Here is a 22950-nt window from a genome sequence, read left to right as displayed (position 1 = left end):
GGTTATAAATTGCTAACGCAACCCAATCATATGCTAAGTGATAAGAGCAATGTGTGACCCACTAACCAATGGGACACAAAAGTAAATTTAACTTAAAGTAACATCCTCCTATTAACAGTTTTAATTCACTTTTATATAAATCAATGAATGTATATAAATATGAAATTGTACATACTTGTAATTTCAAACTGCAGATTTGCACCTCACACTTTGGGAGCCCTTGCTATAAGGGGAACCCCCCAACCCTGAAAAAACCCTATATGATTTTTGAACTTGGGTACAACTTGGGTGTAAGCCCAGTAAGTAATCACTGTGTTCAAGTTTCACTGTTATAAGAGGAGCAGCAATGTGGATTATGGAGGGATCAATGGGCGGACATCTTACCATTGCAGCTTCATCAGTCTTTGCTACACCACGTTAACACAGACAATTTAAATACAACTTACTGTCTTATGTCACGATGAATAAACCAATATGAACTAAATGTTGTTTGTAATTCTTAAAAAATACATGCAAAGGCCTTGACACATGGCCTGAGGAAATTCAATGTCACTTCTAGAATCAATAGTCTTTTAGTATCTTCCACATATCATGCTTTGCACACTGATGCCACAAATAGAATGAAACCTCAATACTTCAACTGTTTTGCTCTAACCGCTGGGTAACTTTTAATAGTTAAAATGATATAGTTACATCTTAGATTATTTAGTACTTCATTTTTGTTTAAAGACACAAGCTTTAAAAAGGGATCCTGAAATTCCTCATAAAATGCTGTGAATGCAAACTACTCTTCATGTATTCAGCTGCTAGTTAGAAGGAGCTGTATGCCGGCCTGTTTTCAATGGTACATGTGAAGTACCTATGATCTCAAAGAGGACCCAAAAACAGCACTGTTGGTATAGATACTATTGCGAATGAGTATCTAATTCAAAAGTAATTTTCTTAGTAACGATTACCTTCCGAATATTGACTTTTTGTGCCAACCCTGAAGGGATCCTACCTTCCCAAACACAACCATGAGCCCATCGGCAGTGTTTCGGGTAAGTCTCAAAATTTGTGGCCATCTGAACTTATAAAAGTCTAATAAAAATAGTGCTTACGGTGTTCCTTTCTTCAGTTTAAATTCCCCACAAACAATCAAATTAGGACATACTGGTTAGTAAAATGTGCAAAGACCCAAATAAATTCTCTGAAATCAGTCTGATCCAGGGTGGAATTTGGCCTTTGCTTTTAAAAAAAAAAATGCTACTCCACTTTATGTTACGTTAAATAAACAGAAACAGCCACTGTGGGGAAAAATTACATTTACAGAAAATTAGAATATTAACCTTGGGTTTAAGTTAGCGAGCTGATAACCAGCTTTATGTGACCTTTAATCCTGATGTTGGCAAGTGAATCCAGATGCTGGAAAAATGCCCTGTAGTATAGGGCCCTGCTCTCAATGAGCATGTATTGCTGCATTTGTTTTCCCCTAGGTGGTAGAGCAGGTCACCTACTATTCGGAAGGTTGGTGGCTAGACCCCTGTCTGTGTGCTAAATATCAGTGGGCAAGATACTAACCCCAAGTTGCTCTTCCATGAATCAACTGGAGTATGAATGTGTGTGTGTTACAAAGAACTTATGTAGAAAGAGCATTAAAAAAAAAAAAAACATTGCTTGTGTGAATGAGGCAAGTTGTGTAAAGCGCTTTGAGCGCTCAGAGTAGAAAAGCACTGTAAAAGAACCGGTCCATTTAAATGTATTCTTTTTTGTATTCGGTGTTTAGCCTGTATTTCAAGTGCATCCCTAAATCTTAACACACACACAAAAAGACAAACAAACAACTCCCAATTTAAACTGTTTTATTAATCCAAAAGTGTAGAATTTATGCCACCAGAGCAGAAGCTGTAGAGGACTCACTGTAAACAGAAAGGGGGAAAAAAACATTAGTAAACAAAAACTTTTGACTTAAAAACAAAAACCCATTAAATCTTCATATATATTTTTTAGGGAAAAAGTATAACCATCTCTTTCCTATTACTCACTCATGATTTTTACTTTGTTGTAATTATTTGTTTATATTCAAAATTAAGTTCATGTTGGCCACATAAATTACAACCTGCTTAAAACGCCACATGTGCAAACCTACAAACTATAGCTGAATAAAAAGGACCAAGTTGTCTTTTTAGAACATCAATGTGTCCATCCACACTAAACCACACATGTACACAAATATTTTCACTGTGTGAAGGGGACTGGCAGAGACTGCACCAAGTAGCTGCTCTGCTAATTTACCTCCAGTTTTTCTCTAGCACAACAGAAATATCAATACTCCTAATAAACAATGAGGAGCATGACAATGAATTGTGCACTTCCATGTATACACTTAGTGTTACATTACAATACAGTTAAACAATTAGTGTTGTAATAAAAACTACCATTTGTTACAATTCTTTTTTGATAACAAACAGGTAACCGACTTGCAAAAATTTAATTTTCCGATCCAAATAACAAGAAAAGCATCTCAAAAGCATCACAGATACATACTACTTCCAGTTGGGGGCCAGTACTCTCTTGGTCTTGTAGTAACGGGCCAGCCTGTGGATCCTGCTCTCAATGAGAATCAGGCGGAACTTGGCATCCTTGTCCTGCAAATATAACAACAACGTGTTGCATTCAATTCCCATTATATTTCAAATTGCTTGCATTCCAAATAATAAAAACCCTTTAAACTGCTGATGACAACATCAAAATTACATTTTTAATTTTACATGGAAAACAAACTTATCTTCCAAGTTATGCTATAGGATCTTGTTCCAGGTCATTGGCCTAGCTGTACCTTTCTGTTTCTCTCCAGGTGCTTCCTGACCGCCACAGCCTTCTTGATGAGGTGGTACAGATCCTCTGGCAGGTCAGGGGCCAGACCCTTGGACTTGAGGATCCTCAGAATTTTGTTGCCAGTGACAAAACGTACTTGGGCAACACCGTGGGAGTCCCTCAGAATCACACCTAGAAAGGTGCATAGACATGATAAAACTGAAACAGGCATGGGATTTTGCCAACAAATTAAGTTTTGCATAAATCTGCCAAAACAGTCTTAAAACAGATTAAAAAAAATTCCAGAGAAATGAAGACTGCATATTGATTCAAAAGCAAAACTAAAAAAAATTCAAAGTGAGTAAATTGTGTTTCCTGGATTTATGTAACACAAATGGCATCTGGCTAATGTAATTTTCCTAAACAGAGAAAGAGTTGAAGTTTTCTCTGAATGCCATCACATTTTTTTTTGTCACCGATGACAAGTCATTTTATTCAATGATTGTTTGCACTGTAAGATAAGTTGGCAATAATCTTTGTAGGACTTTTCCAAACGTTTTGATTTGACATGAGTTTCTGTGGAGCCTTGAGGCCTGTAGCTATCAGTCAATAGGAAAATGTATACCTGCTCCATCTCGTCTTTACTTTACTCACAATACAGACAATCTATCCTAATTTGTAAATATCAGAAAAAACAACATACACTTCTTATTGTATTATAAGAATGACAGTGGCTTAGAATGACAGTGTAAAAACTTGAGACTAGACAGTGTGTAATACATCTGGTTTACATTGCACTGAAACTCGGAGGACAAAGAACAACAAGAAGATGATAACAGCAACCCCAACATTTACAATTATGAGAAATTCTGAATTAAAAATTACTGCATAAATTTAGTATAATGGTATCAACATCATGGTCAGCCAAATATCTGGAAGGGCATCTAGCACAGGTAATGTGCAGCCAAACGTTTTTAAACTGCTCACCAATATCTGAGTCTGCTAAAAGTTGTGAACTGAACTGTTGTGCTCTTTAATTATTATAGTCATGGCATGTAATTAATCTCAACATCTGCATGTTGCAGGGAAGAAAAACTACATGAGTGAATGGTAGCACTTACCAATCTGAGAAGGAGTCAGACCCTTCTTGGCCAGCTTGAAGATCTGCTCTTTGACATCATCAGATGTGAGCTTCAGCCACTACAAAAATGGGGGACGGTATTAAAATAAAGGACGTGTGTTCAAAAAATGTGCAATAATCACTTCACTTTAGCGGAATATAATGAATGTGTACTCACAGTGGGAACACTGCGCCTGTAAGGCAGAGCTGACTGGGACAAGCCCTTTCTGTAAGCGAGAAACAAAATCCCGTTAGTAGTGATAACTTGACAGTTTGGTCAGAACAACGCAAAAACTATCGTCAAGTCAACAGGCAACGGGGGGAAAAATGTTAGGCCGGCTTATGCTCGCTTCATACTAGTGCTGGCTTACCGATCATGAATCTTAACTAAATGATCAGTTTACAGTAAATTAACTTTGTTATCAGTAAGAAGTAACACGCGTGGCTTAAACTTTGCAAGTTATACATTTATATGCAACATGATGTACAACTCAGGGAGTTAAAATGGTTTCGATGCGCAAATGTGCTAACTTGGCTACCACAAGCTAGCTAAAGGAGGATGTCGACTGACTGTGTGCATCTAAGTCAATTTCTCACTTTTAGGTTGAATCCCAGATTTCATTTTTTGACCCCAGTCAGCCACAACATGTTTAGAAGCTATCTCCTGGAAACAAAATCTGTCTACAGAAGGAAAATACCAACTTTAAAAGACAAAAAGAGAGCTCACCCGGGAGCGTGCATGCGACCCATGATGGCGGTAGAGGAAGAGAGGCCGCACACGCGACAGAAAATGGTATTTTGCGCCTGCGTCGGAAATGACGCAATGACGTAGACCGGAGTTTTGTTGACGCTACCTGACGTCAACAAAACTACCCTAGCTCAGCTTTTTAGTATCTCCCTCATTCTTCTTCAGTCTGACTGAATACTTGAGTTTGTAATAGCTGAACAACGATACCTTGTAAAGGACGCTAATTTTTGTCACACTGAAACCGCTTTAGTTGCCGCCATTTTTTTCTCAATGCAAACAAAACCTTGAAGAAACTGTCTGCTAGCTGATCACCTCTATTCTTCACGGCAGCCTGAACTCTTGAGCAAGCTTTCTTGTAAATTCAAATATCTTCAGAAATAACTCCAGGCCTCTTGAAGGACACATCCTTTGGAATTTAACTGCCTTTTGTTCTGTTCTCTGTGAAGATGATCCCACACTGCTTCAATAACATTGAGGTCTGAGTGCGGTGGAAATGCAGATGCCAGTCCATGACCAATGGATTGGAAGTGTGTTAGGGATCATTATTATGTTGAAAATTATGCTGTTGCCAATCAGATGATTTTCAGCTGGTATTACAGGGTGGATGAAAGCCCCCACAATGTTTTAGAAATGGGTCACTGTTGTAACTCTTTTCTGACCTTCTCAATAAATAATGACTTAAACCAGTCATTTGAATTTAGATTCAATACACAAAGACCTTTTGCCACTGATTCTCAGTGCAGTTTGTAATTTGCAATACTTTCCCTTCATTTCTCTTAATAGTAATGGCTGTAAACCCTTACATTGAAACCATTTCTCAAGAAAACGGATGTACCCCCCAGATTCTTTATCAGTTATTAGATTATCTCTTTTCTTTCCAGTTTAAAGAATACCGTTTACAGATAATGTTTATCTGCACGTTTCCAGGTTTTCTCAAATTATCCATAACCATGACAAGATATGCCAAGTTTCTGGTTAATAGTCCTTTAGGAATCAGCTTGTTGGAGGAAAAATACTATTTTACGCCTGTCAAACTGAGTGATCTTTGGCAATTTGCATACATTCAAATGAAGTAATGTGAGCAAAATACATGCAAATAAGACAATGGAAAATTGGTTCTTGTTCAATATGTAGATACCATACTGGTTTCCATTTTTATGCTTGAATGACTCACAGGTCAGAGTTAAGTAGCTTTAACAAAAACATTCTCAGAAGATGGTTGGGTACAAAGACTGGATTCAAATAGAGGGAAAGAGCAGGCAACGTCCAAATAAAAACTTGAAAAAGCCACTCAGGAAGCCTGAAGAATTATTGTTCAAGAACAATTAAAGAAAAAATATATAATAGAAAGGTCTCTTGGAAGCAAAATATAAAGAAATTAGGGGTAGCTCAAGACATTTGCACAGTACTGTACCTAACTTGTGGGCAAAAAAAATTGAAACAATAGAATCAGTAAGCAAGTTTGTGTAATCTACCTTCAAACAAATTTCACACAAAGACCACAATTTTGACACATACGTTCCAAAAACATTTAATTTGCTTTAAGAAAGAAGGATTACAGTACACACTGATCCATTCAGGCAAGAGGTCACCAATTAGGAATAAATAACTGGCCATGTTAATACAAACTATGCTTCCTTTCTTTGTACAGCTGCTAAAAGAACGAATGAAGCCACTAATAATCATAACATGACGTTGTCTTGTGGATCTCTAAAAAACTTTTTAGAAACATTTATCTTAATTTCTTTATTAAACATTAACAACAACTTTAGATTCATAGTTAGGCAAGTAGAGAAGAAAGCAGCTAATCTCATGCTCACGATTCCTGTTCCCTTTTTTGTGAAGACGTGTTAAGGTAAAGTTGTCCTTTCAGTATCTGATTTGTGTCGTTTTGCCAAAGCATTCCCTCAACTAAATGTCACAAAACCCGACTTGTTCTGGACTTCACTGGCAGCTATTACCATCCAGTGACTCATGGCATTGTTACACCAGTATTAGGCACTAGGAGCGAGTGTGGCATTGCTGCCCAAAGGTGAAACAGCCTCAGGTCCAGACTCCAGAAGTAACTCAGTTCCTGACTTGTGGTTTTGAACCACCTGAAGGAAGCACCGAACAGACTACCAATCAGTGTCTTCAAACAATCATAATCTTCAACCCGAGCAAGTACAAAAGCCTGTTCTGAAGCTTATTATACAAATTCCCCTTTTAAGGTGTGCTGTGTGAAAACAGTCAAGTAATACCACGAGTGAAAGACCTAGTATTGTGCATTTAGTGGCATTCCACTGTCACAAAAAAGGTTGCACTCCCACACTTAGACCTACTGTGGAAGAACTACTGATATAGCTTTATAGAATATAGATTTTTCTTTAATAAGGACATCACATTGTTAATAAAATATATCCTGTAATAAGGCCATGTTGAGCGTGAGCACAAACAAAGGCACCTTGATGAAAGTGTGGTTTGATTTACTGTCCTTTTCATTACTTTTGGCACATTTTTGGGGAATATTAAGGTCATGGTTGATTTCCTGGAGCTCTGCTCTAACCCAGAGGTATCTGCTACAAAGCAGGAAACCCTGATGCCTCCTATTTGTCTATATAGAAAATAAGGAAAATGTCAAAATGAGCCCCTTTTCTATTACTTAAAAAATAAATGTGTCAGCCTATATATACTCTTCTGAATGTAAGCTGTTTTGGTCCTCTAATATCAAAATGTACAAAACGTTACAGCTCTTTGTTACACTTTAGGAAAACTGAGACAAAAGGAGGAGATTGTTTGTCACAAAAACAATCTTGATTAGCTGTAGAGGGAAGAAAAAAAGAAATGGTGAAGAATGAAGACCAGGCTCCCCTGTTTGAAGATTTGTGAATTAGCCCAAACGATCGCCGCTGAAGGAGTTTTTCACACATTCACGTCATATGGGAATAACCTCCACGGCAACATAATTACTTGCAACCTCATGGTAAAATTCAGCAGAATGTTGTTGCTCGTGGTATATGTTTGTCAGCAATGAGAACATAGGTATTCTTCTTATGAAATCTTAATACTAATTACAACATGATTCATGTGGAAGAAATTGTTAATTTGGTTTAATAGATTTGAAAGTAAAATATTGCTGATTATTACTGAACAATCGGAATGGTAGGAAATTCATCCATAAAAGAAAAGAAGGAAAAGAAAGAGTAGTGCTGAAGTGAACTGAAAGCTGAGGTGACCACCATTTTCAAGTAAGCATCTGCTGCATTTCCCATATGATTTGAATGCAGCGCTGTTTTTTGTTTGTTTTTTGCTTGAAGAGACAGAGTCAGAACTGTTGCTTCGGCAGAGGGAGGTGGGCAGGGGTTAGAAGTAGGGAACGGCCGTTAGTTTGTACCACTTGACCGTCTCGTTGCTGAGGTCAAAGTCTTTGAGCCTGAGCGTAATGCCACCCAGGAAGTAGTTCTCACGCAGCGACTCAGCACTGAGCACGCTCAGCTGCAGCTCCCGAAGGCCCAGAGTTTCTTTGCTGTAGCCACTGTACACCAGCTGTGGAAGAAGAGAATGGAAAAGTTAGCAAAGTGAGTGTCTTTAGGCAGCTGACCATGAAGTTCTTGGATTTCAGTACCTCAGTAGAACATTTTCATATCAAAAATAAATCAGTAAATATCAAAATAGTCTAACATTTTTATGATCATGGTTCTTAACAATGCCATACTAGATAATAAATATAGCTTATAGTATTTCCTAACCATCTCATTGAAGGTAGGATTCCTGGTTTTCCTTGAGATTTTTGTCTTGCGTTTGGAAGTCTTGTGTGGATCTGGAAGCAGGTAAGTCTTCACATACGGGTTGGGATCTGCTCCATCTTCAGAAACCTGACAGGAAAGAGGCGGATTAATTGTATGACAACAGAGAGAAATAGAAAAAGAATGAAATGACATGAACTGATCAAAACAGTATTTTAAAATATATATTTAATTCTTGAAGCCTACCAGGTCTCTGATGTGCATGACCATAATGAATAGAGTACTATTCCTGTAGGAGATTGACAGCTTCACTTCTCCTTCCACCCGACCAGAAGTGGGACTCAGTGGAGGCTCTGCAACAGTCACACGCCACACATAACTCTCATGAATCTGGATGCATGCAAATGCATTTTGAATTTTTATTCAATGAACCATTCAATATTTTTGCCTACAAACTCAACAGAGTGACTTGACAAACTGGTAAATTACTTGTCGATATTTATAAACAGTACATGGCTTAATGATAGCACAGTAATGAAAACAAAAGCACAAACAGTGTCAAGAAAATGACAAACAGTAAATGGAAATGAAAAGTGATGGTATTTACCAGGTGCTTTGGCCATGGCATCCACACCTTCTGTCTTGTCATCCCGCGCAATTGGATGAAAGAATGTGTAGATCAGGTCACACTAGAAGAAGACCAGAAAGACTGAAAATCTATTCCTGATTACTATCATTCCAGTATACGAAGTGTGTTTGTTTGTGTGTGCGTATACCTGGGTAACCTCTGTGGAGCTTCTCATCAGGTTGTGGACATAGTTATTGAGCTCCAGCTTCCTCTTGGCTGCTACTTCTTTAATTTGGCTTCGGCCAAGCACCATTTTGCTGGGGAAACTAGAGAAAAAGAGAAGCAAGGTATGATTAGCTGATCTACTTTACAGAATCTGATGTAACACTTAAACCGGCAGTCACAACACTGATTACAAAAACAAAACAATTCATTATTAGGCTTACAGCAGGATGGCATTTTGGGAGTGTTAGCGAAGATTGCATCATCTCCAAAACATGATAATTAACTGGCCAGTTCACTATCTTACAGGTTTTAATTAGATTGATGACATTGTTGGATGATAAGGGAGTGAGCGGGTGGTGACAAAACTACCTTGGCAGCTTCCAGAGAGGGAAGAGGATAGCCAGTTTATTGTGGAGCTCTTGAAACTCGTCAAAAGTGCGGAAGACAAACTGTGGCTCATTCTGACCTTCCCTCAGGAGTCTCACCACATAGATCTGCACAGAGAGGAGAAACAGCCAGTTTACAGTTTGGGCAAAATCCAGTATGAGACGAAAAAGGAAAATGGAAAACAAAATGAGACTTCACTGGTACTCACATAGTGCTTGTCTGGGTTATATCTCTTCTGAAAGGAGAAGATGGAGGCATGGACGATGCGTCCCTCTTGTTTCAGAGTATATGTCTTCGGGGAGAAAGAGAGGATTGGCTCGTCATTGGCCGGCAGACCAGAGAATCGTAGCTGGGCAAGGTTGTGGATGAAGAAGTTGAACTTGGTGGCCACACTTCCTAGACTGGACTCTATGAGCCTGGGGCAGTTAGAAAATAAGGGGAGGAAATCTGCATTAGATCTGGTGAAAATGAAACGAAATATTTAACATGCCAAAGACACTATTTTTAACTATGCTCCCTTGACCTTTGGCTATGTGAAGAAATAAACATTCAAAGCACATTTCCAGTTTCAATTCAGTCTAACTGGCCTTTCAAAAAACAAGCATGCCTTGTTCTGGTTGTACTTTTGTTGTGTTGTTGCATAGTGAGATAGCAGCTATTCCTGTTTTGCTCCCAAGCATGTACTGCCACCTGGTGGACTTTTAGTATCTGACATCTTAAACCGTACACAAAAGTATATCTGGCTACAAAACCTGCCACGTAGAGTGGAATGAATCAGAGAAAAGTATTAAAGTTGAACAAAAATGTGCTAAAAAACAAACAAACAAACAATAAGCATGTCAAAATGTTTTTAGTTTTGTTTTTTGGACTGGAGGACAGAGATGTTAATACATTTACCTGGTAAAGAAGATGGTGGCTTCAGCATCTGTGTTGTGCGGCTGCAGTGCATCAAACACATACTTTAAATCTTGAGAGCCGGTCAGCTCTGGGAGACCTGATGACATCATCTACAACAGACAGAGAGACACATGCCTGATATTTGAGGTGAATACCACTTGGTGACTTTTTTTGAGTTATCTGAAGTAGTTTTCTGCATGTTGGCCCACTTATTACTCAGAACTTTCTAACTCTGCTGTGTGTTCAGTTTGGAATATGTGCTTACTGGTGCTGCTTAATGGCACCGACAAGTGTGTCTACTATTTTGTTTGTCCAATGTATAATAAGCGAGGTCAGGCAAAGAATCAGTATAATTCAGTTCAGTTCAGTGACACCAAGACTGTCTCCTTTAGAAATGGAATAAACAGAGGTCTTTTCACTTAAGCAGAGCCTCTAAGTTTATTGCACACAAATTTCTAGGACAGAGAGGCGTTGATTTATTATGAATGTTCTTGGTTTGCATATCTTGTTATTTTGGCTCTTGCAGGTGTAAAAGAAAACAAGGTGACAAAAAGGAGGCCAATACCAGTAATAGGGCCAGATGAAGATGTTAAATGACACAGTCAGCAGTACAAAAGTACAAGAACAAAATTCGTTTTACCATCTATGTGTGTATGAACAGCTAGAGTGCTATGTACTATGCACATGTGTGTATGTACTCGGGTTTGTTTGTTTTTTTTGTTTTCTCTCTCACCAGTGACAACAAGTTAAGGAAAAGCCCGGAGTTCTTGCGGATGAGGTTGTAGGCTTGGCAACACAGGTCCACAAACAGCTGGAAGCGGCTGGTGGGCCGCTCGCCTCCGTTAATGACGTACGCCATGTCAGAGGTCAGAACAAATGGAGCTCGGTCTCTGATGGGAAAAAAGGGTGAAGACAAGATTTGACATCAGCTTCTCATAAAAAAGCAAAAAGTTTTTCCTCACTTGTTTAAACCTCTGGGAAAACATGGCCTAAATTGACATCCTCCCTCACGTAAAACACTAAAAAAGGAGTATGTATGAATTAGTAAATAAATAAATGAATGTATAAACATTTCAGCAAGAAAATGTTCCAAGGCCAAAAATAGAAGAGTGTAGTTGTAACAGAGCCAACCTGGACACTGTGTGAAAATCTCAGTAAGAATCAGGTCATGACTGAAAACACACATTAATCTTACTGTGCTCAGTCATTATCCTCTGCTCCTGAAATACAGTCCCCCACAAAGGAATTGTGGGGCCTTTGAGCACAGGGATGTACTCTAATATTTTACTATGCACAAAGTCTTCAGTGGGGTAGGTATATAATCTTTCAGGATTTGTTTGTTTTTTTCACCTCATCTTGGGTGCTTGACATACCTTTCATCCATAAAAGTGAAGATCACACTATTTAAATTGTTTGTGACAACTTAACACATTGGTTCTAAAGGCACTCAAAACAAACAACAACCAAAAAACTCCTGTGTGCTGTGGGAGTCCCCTGGGAACTACGAGGGTTGTAAATCAATCATATCACTATGGATAGCGCGACAAAGCAGACTTTATCTGACAAGCAATTTCACACTTGCATCCATGATACATGTGAGATTTGATCATCACCTCTTGAAGCTGCCAAACATCTGGGCATGGCCCAGGAATTTGCCAAAGTCGATGTGAAACATGTGACCAGTGGAGCGCAGCATGATATTATCATTATGGCGATCACAGATGCCAAGCACGTAGGTTGCAACACAGCATCCAGCACAAGAGTAGATGAAGTTCTCTGAAGCCTAAAGGAGAGGAGAAAAAGGTATTTTAAGCATGGCTAAATAAAGTGAGTACTGCAATGAAATTTAGAAAGAAAAAAAAAGGTTGCATGTTTGGATTAAGGATTCACATTTATAAGGGTCAAAGGTCAAACAGACTAACGAGTGCTTTAAATTTTATGAGAATATGTATCACCTTCTCATACTCATCCTCAGCGGGGTTGTACTTGCGAAGCCATTCTGCCAGTGGTTTGTCCTTAAAAGATCCTGTCACGCCGTACTCAACCTGGATCTTTCTGAGGGTGTCAGAAGAAGGCACCAACTCTACCATACCTACACAACAGCAAATCTTTTATTAACACTACACTGGCCATATAGTATATTTAACTGTAAATGTGGTAATTGGTTTACTCAACAAATTAGCTACATGGCAGGAATGCTTTCTATTAATGCTAGGAGCAATTTCAGATTAAACAGACAAAAAGGTGTAGGAGTATTTTTAGTACACATGTGTGCTTGGTTTGTAAATGGATATTTAAAGCCGACTGACGGGAGTGTGTCTTTATGTGCTTGTCTGTTACCTTTGTCCTTGCCAGTGGAGATGCATTTGAAATTTACAATGCGGAGGTCTAGACCCTCCTGCAGCCAGATTCGGTCCATGATGCGAATCATCTGCAGAGCCAGCATGTCCTGCCTCAGGTCTTCTCCGACCTGATGCATGCAGGTAGATCAAGAGAGAGCTAGTTTATACACACATAGGAAATCTTTTCTACTCTGTGCAATAAGTCTTTACAAAATTTGTCAATCAGAGAATCCTTAGCACTACAACTTTTTAGTTCAGTATAGTATTTATTTAAATACCTTGCACTGTTTCTTACAGTAAGCACACTATACACAAGAGTAATTACATATTATTTTCACCCATTTTTATTTTTTGAGGCACTTTAATTATCAAGTCATTTGTTTTGTTATTCTTTTTCTGTTGAGATATTTAATTTTTATTAAAATACATTATTTATGGAAATATTTGGGTTTTTTTTTATTAAGCCACTTCATTTTGCATTTGTTGTTCGAGTAAACTGTATCTATCAATTACTGGTTGGTTTAAACTTCAGCCACCAGGGGGTGCAGTGTTCAGATCAAGACTATGTAAACAGTTATAACATGTTTGTGTGCTACTGTGGGCTCCACTCATAAAACATGGAAACATGCATGAAAGATACACGCGAACCTGTTCTCAGGTGTTGTTTGACTTACTGATCAGTGTACTCATTTTTAGCATTTTACATTGGGCCTGTGCGATTGTGTGTCTGCGTATACACTACCTTGAACATAACATTGATCTCTTCTCCCAAAGGGTCGGCGTTGACCAATGCCAGTTTGAGGGGAACAGCGTTGGAGTTGAAGAAGGAACAGGCCTACACACAAACAGCAATATCCTCTGCATTACATCACACTGTTATGTTGTCTTCGAGACACATCCCAAAGTGATTTAGTGATTTCTCTACGGTTTTGATTTATTCGAGGATTTTTTTAAACCTGCATGTTACTCAGAAAAGACAGCCTGTGAACATTTAGCATTTTCTGAAATGTTATCATCCAGTAACTTAAGCAGGATAAACAAAGTAATGACTTTGAATAATGTAAAGACAATTATATATATATATTTTAAATTGCAAAAAATTATGCCTGCATAAGTCATACGAGCTATATAAAAGGTACAGCAAGGTTTTGATTAAGGCTCACAGGATGGGGGCTCACACTGGCAGCTGTCATTTTTGTCCTGGTTTGTAGTTGAAACCATTAGAGAAGTAGCTGTAACATTTCTTAATACAAGCTACATTTACCAGTGCTAGAAAGCTTTACTGTGCAGTGGTTGGTGGAAGAGAGCGGCTACAATTAGTCCGGTTCTGGACTTCTTTATCAAATCATAATGTATACAGTACATTTTGTCCTTTTGCATTCAAGAGAACAGAAAATGTTAACAAAGACCAAACTTTGAGAGCCATGGATGTAAAACTTAATATAAATGTATATTTAATTGCAAATTAACTTATAGCTCGCTCTGTGAAAGCTAAAATGTGCAGACGGAGGCAGGCAGCATGAGTCACCAAATGTAATCCTTTGTGTCTCATCTCTCACAATTCCCATTGTGCCAAGCAGTGATCCTCCTCTTACTTAGAAGAGTACAGCATTTACAGAAGTATAAATACATCATTTAGGGGATCTCATTAACCATGATAACCATCTCTGTAATATTTGGGAATATTTGTTCACATGCTTTATATTTTGTTGAAGTTGTAACTTAAAGGAGGAAATAGCTCATTTCCTCAATTGTTTGAACAAACATTTACAGCCGCAAAATTCAGCTGAGGTTTTCTTCTATTCCTGCTCTTTGTTTAGTTCCATTAAACGATTATTTTATTTATTCTCTACACTTGATAATTTTGTCATCAGATATAGTCAGTATAGTGTAAAAGGTCTGCTGAGCTGGATACAATTTTAAACAACACATAGTTAATGCATAGAGTGCAATCCTTTTTCTTCAGGTACAGCTAATGCTTTCAGATAATTATTTAACTGTGTTTGTGTGTGTTACCTTAATGTTTAGCTCCTTTGCCACCAGACTGGGGCTAAGGGGCAGTCGGCAGCTGTTCCTCTGAAAGAAGTTCTGAATGTTTTCAAGGCCCTCCTGGAGTGCAACCTAACAAACGCAAACATGCAGATAGGTAAATACACATACATGTTTAGAAACGACATTCTACATGGCCTTTAACACACGCACGAACATGCATGTGCACATGCTAACCTGTCGGGTAGATCCACCAGCCTGTCGGACCCTCTCAGCAACGGCTCCCAGCAGAGTGACCAAGTGAGTCTGCTTCTCCAGCTCTGCCCTCAGCTTGGCTCCGCACAGACACAGCAGGGCACCCAGCACCCGCTCATAGCGCTGTCCCCAGGTGGAATCTTGCACAGCATCCTTTAGCAGCCTGCAACCATTGTAGATATGGTGATGACCCCTTTTTAAAATACATTTTCTTCACATCTATCACATGATTTCTCATATACATGTTCTTAAAGCCTTTAGGATTGTAATTTCTTTGCTGTACACTTACCAATAGAGGTAGTGTGCTATGTTTATGTTGCCTTGTGCTCTGGACAGCAAGAACATGACGAGGGCGTTTTTTAGGTGACACTCAAACTTTATTGCCTGGTGGGCATATGAGGAAACAAAAAACAGACTTTGAATTTTAACTGAAGGAATTGTGAGTGAGCACATGAAAAGGAATTTTAATAAAGAGGGAATAAATAGATTTAAAGTGGATGTAAAGCACATATTTTAGTGCAGACCTTTGTACATATAGCTATACCTGTACAAGCTGTGGCAGGTAGTCAGCCAGCTGATCATCGCTGCTCTTCTCAATCCAACTAACAGCCACGCTTCTCACCTCAGTATCTGCAAACCTACACAAACATACATTACAATGAGAGATGGGAGACAGTAAGAGAGAGTAAGGAATTTCTGTATTTGTGAAAATCTGTGTGTGCCCAAGTACTGAGCTCACGTCGTACTTTGAGTCAAGTAGCTCCAGCGCTGTTACGGGGGGCAGGGTGGGCCAGTGGTGCAGCAGGGAGTGAATATGAGCCATGCTGGCCCAGTCCCAGCTGGGCGCACTGGCCAGTACCTTGGGGAGGCTGCTGGGGTGGTCCCTCCGACAGTGGAGCCTATGGTCCCACAGCAGCTGGTGGTCTGCTCGCTTCAGCCTGGGGACAAAGGAGAGAGAGGGGGGGGGGTGAAATATGTCTAAATGCTGTTTACATAAAATTAAAAGAAAGACTTCAACTCAAAAGTTTTTGAGTTACACACGTGTTTAAAAAGATTTTGTCCTGACATCTCAAAACTCGGAAATCTCAAAATTATTAAATAGACTCAAAAGTGATATTTAAAACAGAGACTGGGCACTTTCAGCAGAATCCTACATAATGCAAAGCGAGCAATAAAATCTCTATAGTTGCAATGCACGTTTAAACAGGAAACTGAACACAAATTGGAAGGACTTCCTCCTTTTATGGTTACATATCTGTCACATGTTTCACTAAGGTCGACTGCTAGTCCCTGAAAGACAACTAAATCACTTTTTGATGCTCTGCTTTAAACCCAAATCCTGGAGATTACCCCCCCCGACCCCTCAAATAACAAACTCCAACTTGTACCTGACCCCGACCTTCCAGTAGTAATAACAATTAAACTGCCTGCTTCAGGGAGTAAAGGAGAGTTGCACACACAAAAAAGACAGCTCCCGCTACATCAGCACTGATCTGGCTCCACAAGCCCTGTGTCCACAGAGGCTACAGAAATGAATGGACAGGACAGCAAACAGGCGGTGAGAGCCCAGTGAGAGAGAGCTCTGCGTTAAAGTGCCGGTTGAGTCTCGTGGATGTTGGCAGCGTGGAGAGGAGATTTGGCCGGCAGCAGGCATAAGAGAGCATTTAACTGGGCCCGTAGCAGCTGGATGAACACAGACACGCAGACAACAGAGAGGCATGTACTGGGAACTGTGGCTGGCAAAGTCAGCAGCATCTTTTTAAAATCCCTTCTTAAATCTATTAAGTCTAATGGATTTTGGGTGGCCTGAAAGAAAGCCAAAAAGCTGCCTGCTTAATGGGAGACTTAACTAGAAATACTCTTTCTGTGCATATCTTTTTAAACTCTCATAACCCCAAGCACTGTAAGTCTAGTACAAGCCAAACTGGCATCAAAAGGGCAACAATTAGAATTTGAAAGCGTATACATTAAATTTGATGAGGTGAATTCTATTACAAAGACTGCCTGACACATCCTATTTATAAGCTTTAGAGTCATTTATCCATTTGCATGAAAAGAAAAAAAACCCAAGGAAAAATCAATAAAAAGAATATCGGGTTTTGTTGGATTTTGGACATATGAAGACAAAATAATTACAAAAATTGAGAGGTTATTAAATGCAGCAGTTGCTTCGAACCTCTTGAATAACATCTGTTATGTGCATCAGGTTGAGTAACTCCAAGACTAGCTCTCTAGTGGTTTTAACTGATATCAGTGCTTTTATTTGACACCGCAAAATGCTGATACATTAACTGTTAAATACTTCTGAATTCTGCATTACAATCTTTCCCTTATACTTTAGAAAAACACAGGGAATAATCTCCTACCCAAAATTGGAAGCTCGGCTGCAAATTTTCTCCAGTTTTCGTCGGAGGTCAGGGTCCAGCTCCTCCAGTGTGTGGGGCTCAGGGCTGGGGGCTTCTTTGGGTCCAACATACAAAACATCCACTGGTGAGTTGGGGAAGTTCACCTGAAGGTAACAAAAAACACCAGAGCAGGGCTCAGTTTATTAATAGGACTAAATTTTTAATCGGGAAGAAATTTTGAATCAAGGTGTACAGCAACCTCACATATTTCTGCAGGGGAACTTGCACACTGGTATCTACTTGTCTTTTAAAGATATTCTCAACAATCAAAAGCTGAAGAGGTCTGCAATCACCAGGAAAGCTACAAAGTGTCTGTTGATGTTTAGGGGTCCAATATTTTAGGCAGTCATTGTGGGCAACAGATCTTCTACTAAACGTGATGATCCTGTTTGACTTAAAATGTGTCCAGTTGGTTGTAAACAACTACAGATGTACCATGTGTTAATCCAACACACTGTTCTTTGTATTTGATGTAAAATGACTTAGTTCAGCATCATGAACAGCAGTGCTAATACCAATCATATGCAATCATGTTTCCAAAGAACATTTGTGACTGTGCGTAAAAGATAAAATAAATAAGATGTAATGATTTGCACTACAAAGAAAATACATCAAAAATGGAAACTTAAAAAAATAATTAAAAAAAAAAGATAGTTGGGAAGAAGTCTGCACTAATGTTGTTGCCAACCTGCAGTACGATTCTTTCTGTTGGTACCCTCTTGCGGCTGCCTGCAGAGCTGGCAGCAGCGGCCGCTCCCTGGGCAGACGTCCACAGACACAACAGTCGGGTGCCCCTCGCAAGCACTCTGCAAAAACAGTCGGCAATAAACAACAAGAGCAAGTTTTATGATCCTTTAATGTTAACTTCTGGCTTGCTAATTTTTTTTATATTTTTCGTTTTAGAGATTCAAAAAAAGTAAACGTTCCTTTACTTTCATCGATTTCTTTTAGTGATTAAAATAACATGTAATAATACAGAACATGTGATAACTAATATGAACATACTAGGTAAAATAAGTGAAAAACATTAAAACATAGGTACAGCCATTACCGGCTGCTCTTCTTTCCTCACCGTCTGAAATCAAAGAGTGGCATTGAGACCTTGCCCAGCAGCTCTGGGGCTTTCCTTTGCTTGTTTGAGTCTGGGGAGCCACTGGCATTCTGATTCAGCACCCCAAACAGAGCCAGGCTCAGTATGGACTCCAGTGGGAGCACAGCTACTGCTATGGGGAAATTGATCCTTGGACAGACAAAAGCAGTGTCAGCAGGCATGGACAGACAATACAAATATTACATTATTGTTTGAAAAAACAGAGAAAGAAAGTGAATTGAGTACACTGAAAAGGAAAGACTTACAGTTCATCCCATTTGATGTGGTAGAAGAAGCTCTTATACGTGCCCACTCTCTTGGACTGGACTGGTTTAAACAAGTTCTTGCCATTGTGGGTGAGGGAACACACCAGGAAGTACTTCTCGTAACTGAAACAATCCCAGAAAACATGTGTGGTTATTTGTCCACAACTAATTACATGTTCTACTGAACACAGAAAACATTGGGCAAAACACTGAGTTCTATCTAGTAGAACTCTAGTAGTCTGTTGATGGCAGGTTGCTAGAATAAAGGTATATTTAAGAATAATACAGTTGAGATATGTCCATATGAAAACAGAGGGGCACAAGGCATTACTTGGTTGCGCTGAGAGGCTGCAACCCTTTCCATCCATCACAAACAGGCTGCAGAAGAAGGCACTCGGCCCAAGCAAAATGCAGAAGATGGGTAAACTGTTCACGACAACACTTAAATGTTACTTGTGTTGTGTCCTCACAGTGTGTAAACCTTGATTAGTCTCATATACTGACAGATGATAATGTTGCAGTTGAATTTTATATTTCTCTTCACTTGTGTGTTTGTTTAATTGTAGATAGCTTTATAAGAAAACAGGCAGACACAAAAGTATAACAAATCATTTCAGCCTATGTGAAGCTATGTTGCAGCTTAATTTAATCTGTTTCTTTTTTTAAGACCAGAATACACTGAAAATGTTTGCCTATTTTTAATAATGCACTGTATCACAGCTATACAGTTAAAAAAAAAAAAACACCTTACAAATATGAACAAATGAGGCTGTCTTCTTCAAAAGTACATGTAAGTGTGTAGGCACAGGGGGGTGACTATATATACATATATATACATACTGCTATTATTAAGCCATGAACATCCATCACAGGTTATGCGAGTCAGCCTGATTACCTTAATTACAACAAGAGCATGCATTCAAGGAACATATTCCATCCAGTATTTAATTTTTCACACAGATCTGTTTTCAAAAAGTGATCTCCACACATGCACCAGAGCATGTCTTTTCCACCTAACAGAGAGAATGTAAATTTGAATGGCAATGGTTGAAATTGAAGGTGTCGAGTGGGTGTCACATGTCCTGTCTCAAGCACAATCTAGTTGGCGTTTTCAGTAATGACCTTGAGTCTGATGCAGACCATATTCTGTTGTATACTAAATGAATAAAATATACATGTAAATAAAAGCAAACTGATCATGTATTTTCACTACAACCAGCCTGATCTGCTGCTCAGAGCCATCTGTGCTGGCAGCTCTACCACTAGCCGTGGTGTCTCAATATGCTGGCTTCTACTGACACTCCAGATGGAGGACATGCTAGCAACAACAATGCCAAAGGCTCAGCTTCAATAAGGCAGCACTGGTATAACACCACAACACAAACATACTTAGCCACTAATCTGGGACCAGAAATATTGGAATCACTGTGTCCCTCTGCTATAAATATTTTTGGAGGGATCCTCGGAATAACTGTCACTGCAGCAATGTTTGGTGCTGGCTTTAAACAGCTGCTGGAAGAGGCCAAACCAGAGTAAACAGGCCTGTTATTAGGCAGTTCCTCTCTTTATAAAAGGCCTAAATGGATGACCAGAAAATTACTATTGAAGGCACACTGCAACAATCCAAAATGAGAGATTAAAAACTCTTCCCATCTTACAGTCAGGGTTACAGCTCCTTTTTTCTTTGATAAGAGCATACAAATTATTTTCAGATGTTTAGAGATCCTAACGTGGAGGGGGCTTGTCAGAAACGCCCTGATGCTGTTCACCAATGCGTGACAGAGCTGGGAACAGAAAATTTGGTTCAACTGTGTTCCAGACGCACTGAAACTGGACACTGGCATGGAAAAATAAGACACGGGGAGCAACACCAGTGTCATTTGTTTAGTAGAAGAAAACAAGACATTCTGTGACAGTACAGTTTAAGTGACTACTGTTTATTCTGGCACCAATGAAATATGCTCCTCATTCCTAGCTGCTAAACAAATTGTTACTCTATAACACCACATTTGTTAAATCTTATATTGCTATTTGCTAAAAGAGAATTTATCGCTTCTTTGTTCTTTTAAGCATTGCATGCACCTGCAAAATGAAGCAATTATAACTTCAAACTGCTTTCCACCACCTTCTGTCTTTCTTTGATCTTATCTTGCATAAGTAAAACTGGGTGAAGTGTGGGTGGTACTAATAATACCAAGCAAGTGGGTGATTGTTCATCCATTTGTTCTTACCTAAAAGTTTTAATTATCCTACAGGAAAGAATAAAGTTGTTCAAAACAGCAGCCTTGATAAGGTTTGGCAGAAAATGTTTTGTTGCAACAAACTTTCAACTTCAGGTTTCATGTGGTTTTCAGCTGTATGCACAAATGACCAGCAACTGGATTATAACAAAGAAAATGCAGATGAAAATGAGAGATTTGTACTTTGTAAAGTGTGACCTACTGTATCAACGAGCAGGAGTTAGTTTGTTACAAACACCCAAAACATGTAGATTTAATAGGTGTCCTGTATAAATAGAATCACCCCACCCAGTATGTTTATATTCAGATCTGCATTCATCCACTGACTGCTTACCTGCTGACCCAGTTGGCTGGTATGCCGTGCAAGGCGAACAGTGTGAACTGAAGGTGGTCTGTGGTGCCAGAAGCTTCTTTGCTTCTCCTCGCTTCCACAGCGTCTCCATCGGTAACCTGGGGCAATGGAGGGGAGTGGAAGGAGGAGGATGGAGAGGAGAAGGAGCGCAGGTAGAGCTTGGCCAGGTCATAGATGGCCTGTGTTAGCAATGCTATGCTTTCCTCCACAGGACTGGTGAGACCTGTGGATCCATGTTAGGTCAATATGTTATTAACAATGCATCTACAGCTCACTGTCACAGTGTATTATAGATGGGAGAGCAAACACAGTACATGATTTTAACTTCATTTTCCTTAGACTGCAAATAATTTGCCAAAATTGTAACACTTTTCAACAAAAGCTGTTTCATCGTAAGGGGTGACAAAGAACTTTGAGCTGAGCTGTTTGAGTCTCACTGTATATTATTTATAGAACTTACCATTTGATGACTGGCCAGATGATGTCAATCCCATCTAGAAAGGAAAGCATGTTGGTCTTAGAAAGGCAAATGAAACTAAGCAATGGTATGAATGAGCTAGCATGTGTGTGTGAAGTATATATGAAGAACGAACCATGGGTGAGCGTGTCCTGGGCAAATTGACAGAGTGTCTTAGTCTTTTGACTGCCTCTGTGATGGCTTGGGTCTCCACCTCATCTAAAGCACAGCACATGTTCTTTACAGTCTGCACCAGCCGATCCACTGTCTTATACTGGGTACTCTAAACAGAGACACAGAGCAGGTTAGTACAGCAACAAACTTCTGCATGCTAAAAATTGCATCATTTAGTAAACATTATTTCGTTCTAGAGAAGGTAGCTCAAACACATCTTGAAGCACTCATCAGCAACATGCCAGTTTTAGGGTTGTATTGTCTCACTCCCCCATTCAGGCTGCATTCAATTAACTCACAACAACAAGCAATGGCTGAAAAACATTTTTCTAGAAAACTGCCTTCCAAGAATGACCTCGTTTACTAACATGCATTTCAACAGACACAAAAACGGGCAGGGAATTTGAAAACAATGTTTGGGGTATTTTACGACACTATTAGTTTTTATTAGACTAAACTTTGAATTTTTTTTTTTAAACAAACTACCATCCTAATCATTTAACAATATTTTCTCTAATCGCACGTACCTCATTCTGTAGGCAGATGTTGACTTGATTGTGATAGCCTTCCAAATAATCAGCCAGGCCTTGTCTTCATGAAGAGACACAGATATTAGGTGTGATCAAACAGTTCTTGAATCAGAGACATTGAAAAAGACACAAAAAAATCCCCCTCCAAAAACAGATGAACCTCATGTGATTTAAATTTGGCGAATCCCTCCATCAAGACAATCTTCTTGCTGACTTTTGCTTTTAGTGCAGCTGCCATTTCTAGATCGCTCTGTGAACATTCTGCTTGTGCGTCCCTCCATCGTTTTAAAACCATTACCTTTCAACTTAATTTCCATTTTGGGGAATGTGATGAAGTAATAGGGATACAAGTCTGGTGAGCAAGACAGGACAACTGTGCTTATG

At 39.2% G+C, this 22950-nt stretch overlaps 2 protein-coding genes and 1 non-coding gene across 4 annotated transcripts in view; all 3 read right to left on the bottom strand.

The window, feature by feature from the left end:
* Positions 1-1824: 1824 nt before the first annotated feature.
* On the bottom strand, positions 1825-4703 carry rps13 (ribosomal protein S13). Its single transcript, XM_006782385.3, has 6 exons — positions 4644-4703; positions 4095-4143; positions 3918-3996; positions 2819-2988; positions 2527-2627; positions 1825-1898 (listed from the first exon to the last, which is right to left on the bottom strand). The coding sequence occupies exons 1-6, from the start codon at positions 4664-4666 to the stop codon at positions 1865-1867; spliced, it is 456 nt and encodes a 151-aa protein (XP_006782448.1). The 5' UTR covers positions 4667-4703; the 3' UTR covers positions 1825-1864.
* LOC118456021 (small nucleolar RNA SNORA19) lies at positions 2219-2351 on the bottom strand. Its single transcript, XR_004844323.1, has one exon. It is a non-coding gene; the product is annotated as a small nucleolar RNA SNORA19 (small nucleolar RNA).
* A 1466-nt stretch (positions 4704-6169) lies between the features above and the next one.
* Positions 6170-22950, bottom strand: part of pik3c2a (phosphatidylinositol-4-phosphate 3-kinase, catalytic subunit type 2 alpha) — a 43467-nt gene continuing 26686 nt past the window's right edge. For both annotated transcript variants that reach the window (XM_006782386.3, XM_006782387.2), the window contains exons 8-33: positions 22564-22627; positions 21999-22145; positions 21866-21899; positions 21388-21628; positions 18814-18936; positions 18530-18697; positions 18146-18263; positions 17419-17561; positions 15799-15990; positions 15597-15690; positions 15342-15436; positions 15035-15215; positions 14825-14929; positions 13551-13643; positions 12807-12936; positions 12422-12558; positions 12080-12249; positions 11200-11356; positions 10467-10576; positions 9778-9985; positions 9552-9676; positions 9166-9283; positions 8997-9078; positions 8636-8742; positions 8393-8518; positions 6170-8189 (exon numbers count right to left, since the gene is read on the bottom strand). In XM_006782386.3, the coding sequence (XP_006782449.2) occupies positions 8007-8189; positions 8393-8518; positions 8636-8742; positions 8997-9078; positions 9166-9283; positions 9552-9676; positions 9778-9985; positions 10467-10576; positions 11200-11356; positions 12080-12249; positions 12422-12558; positions 12807-12936; positions 13551-13643; positions 14825-14929; positions 15035-15215; positions 15342-15436; positions 15597-15690; positions 15799-15990; positions 17419-17561; positions 18146-18263; positions 18530-18697; positions 18814-18936; positions 21388-21628; positions 21866-21899; positions 21999-22145; positions 22564-22627 (3451 nt within the window). In that variant the 3' untranslated portion in view covers positions 6170-8006. The remainder of the gene's footprint in view (positions 8190-8392; positions 8519-8635; positions 8743-8996; positions 9079-9165; positions 9284-9551; positions 9677-9777; positions 9986-10466; positions 10577-11199; positions 11357-12079; positions 12250-12421; positions 12559-12806; positions 12937-13550; positions 13644-14824; positions 14930-15034; positions 15216-15341; positions 15437-15596; positions 15691-15798; positions 15991-17418; positions 17562-18145; positions 18264-18529; positions 18698-18813; positions 18937-21387; positions 21629-21865; positions 21900-21998; positions 22146-22563; positions 22628-22950) is intronic.

This window comes from Neolamprologus brichardi, chromosome 7 (genome assembly GCF_056152115.1).
Source record: "Neolamprologus brichardi isolate AB-2024 chromosome 7, ASM5615211v1, whole genome shotgun sequence".
Taxonomy (NCBI): domain Eukaryota; kingdom Metazoa; phylum Chordata; class Actinopteri; order Cichliformes; family Cichlidae; genus Neolamprologus; species Neolamprologus brichardi.
This window is presented reverse-complemented; position numbering and strand designations above follow the sequence as displayed.

Bases quoted from the DNA above. Each gene is read 5' to 3' on its own strand.
- rps13 (XM_006782385.3), bottom strand. From the start codon at position 4,666: ATGGGTCGCATGCACGCTCCCGG. The intron at 4,144-4,643 runs GTGAGCTCTCTT...TCTCGCTTACAG, and splicing joins GGTCGCATGCACGCTCCCGG to AAAGGGCTTGTCCCAGTCAG. The intron at 2,989-3,917 runs GTAAGTGCTACC...GCACCTTTCTAG, and splicing joins TCTGACTCCTTCTCAGATTG to GTGTGATTCTGAGGGACTCC.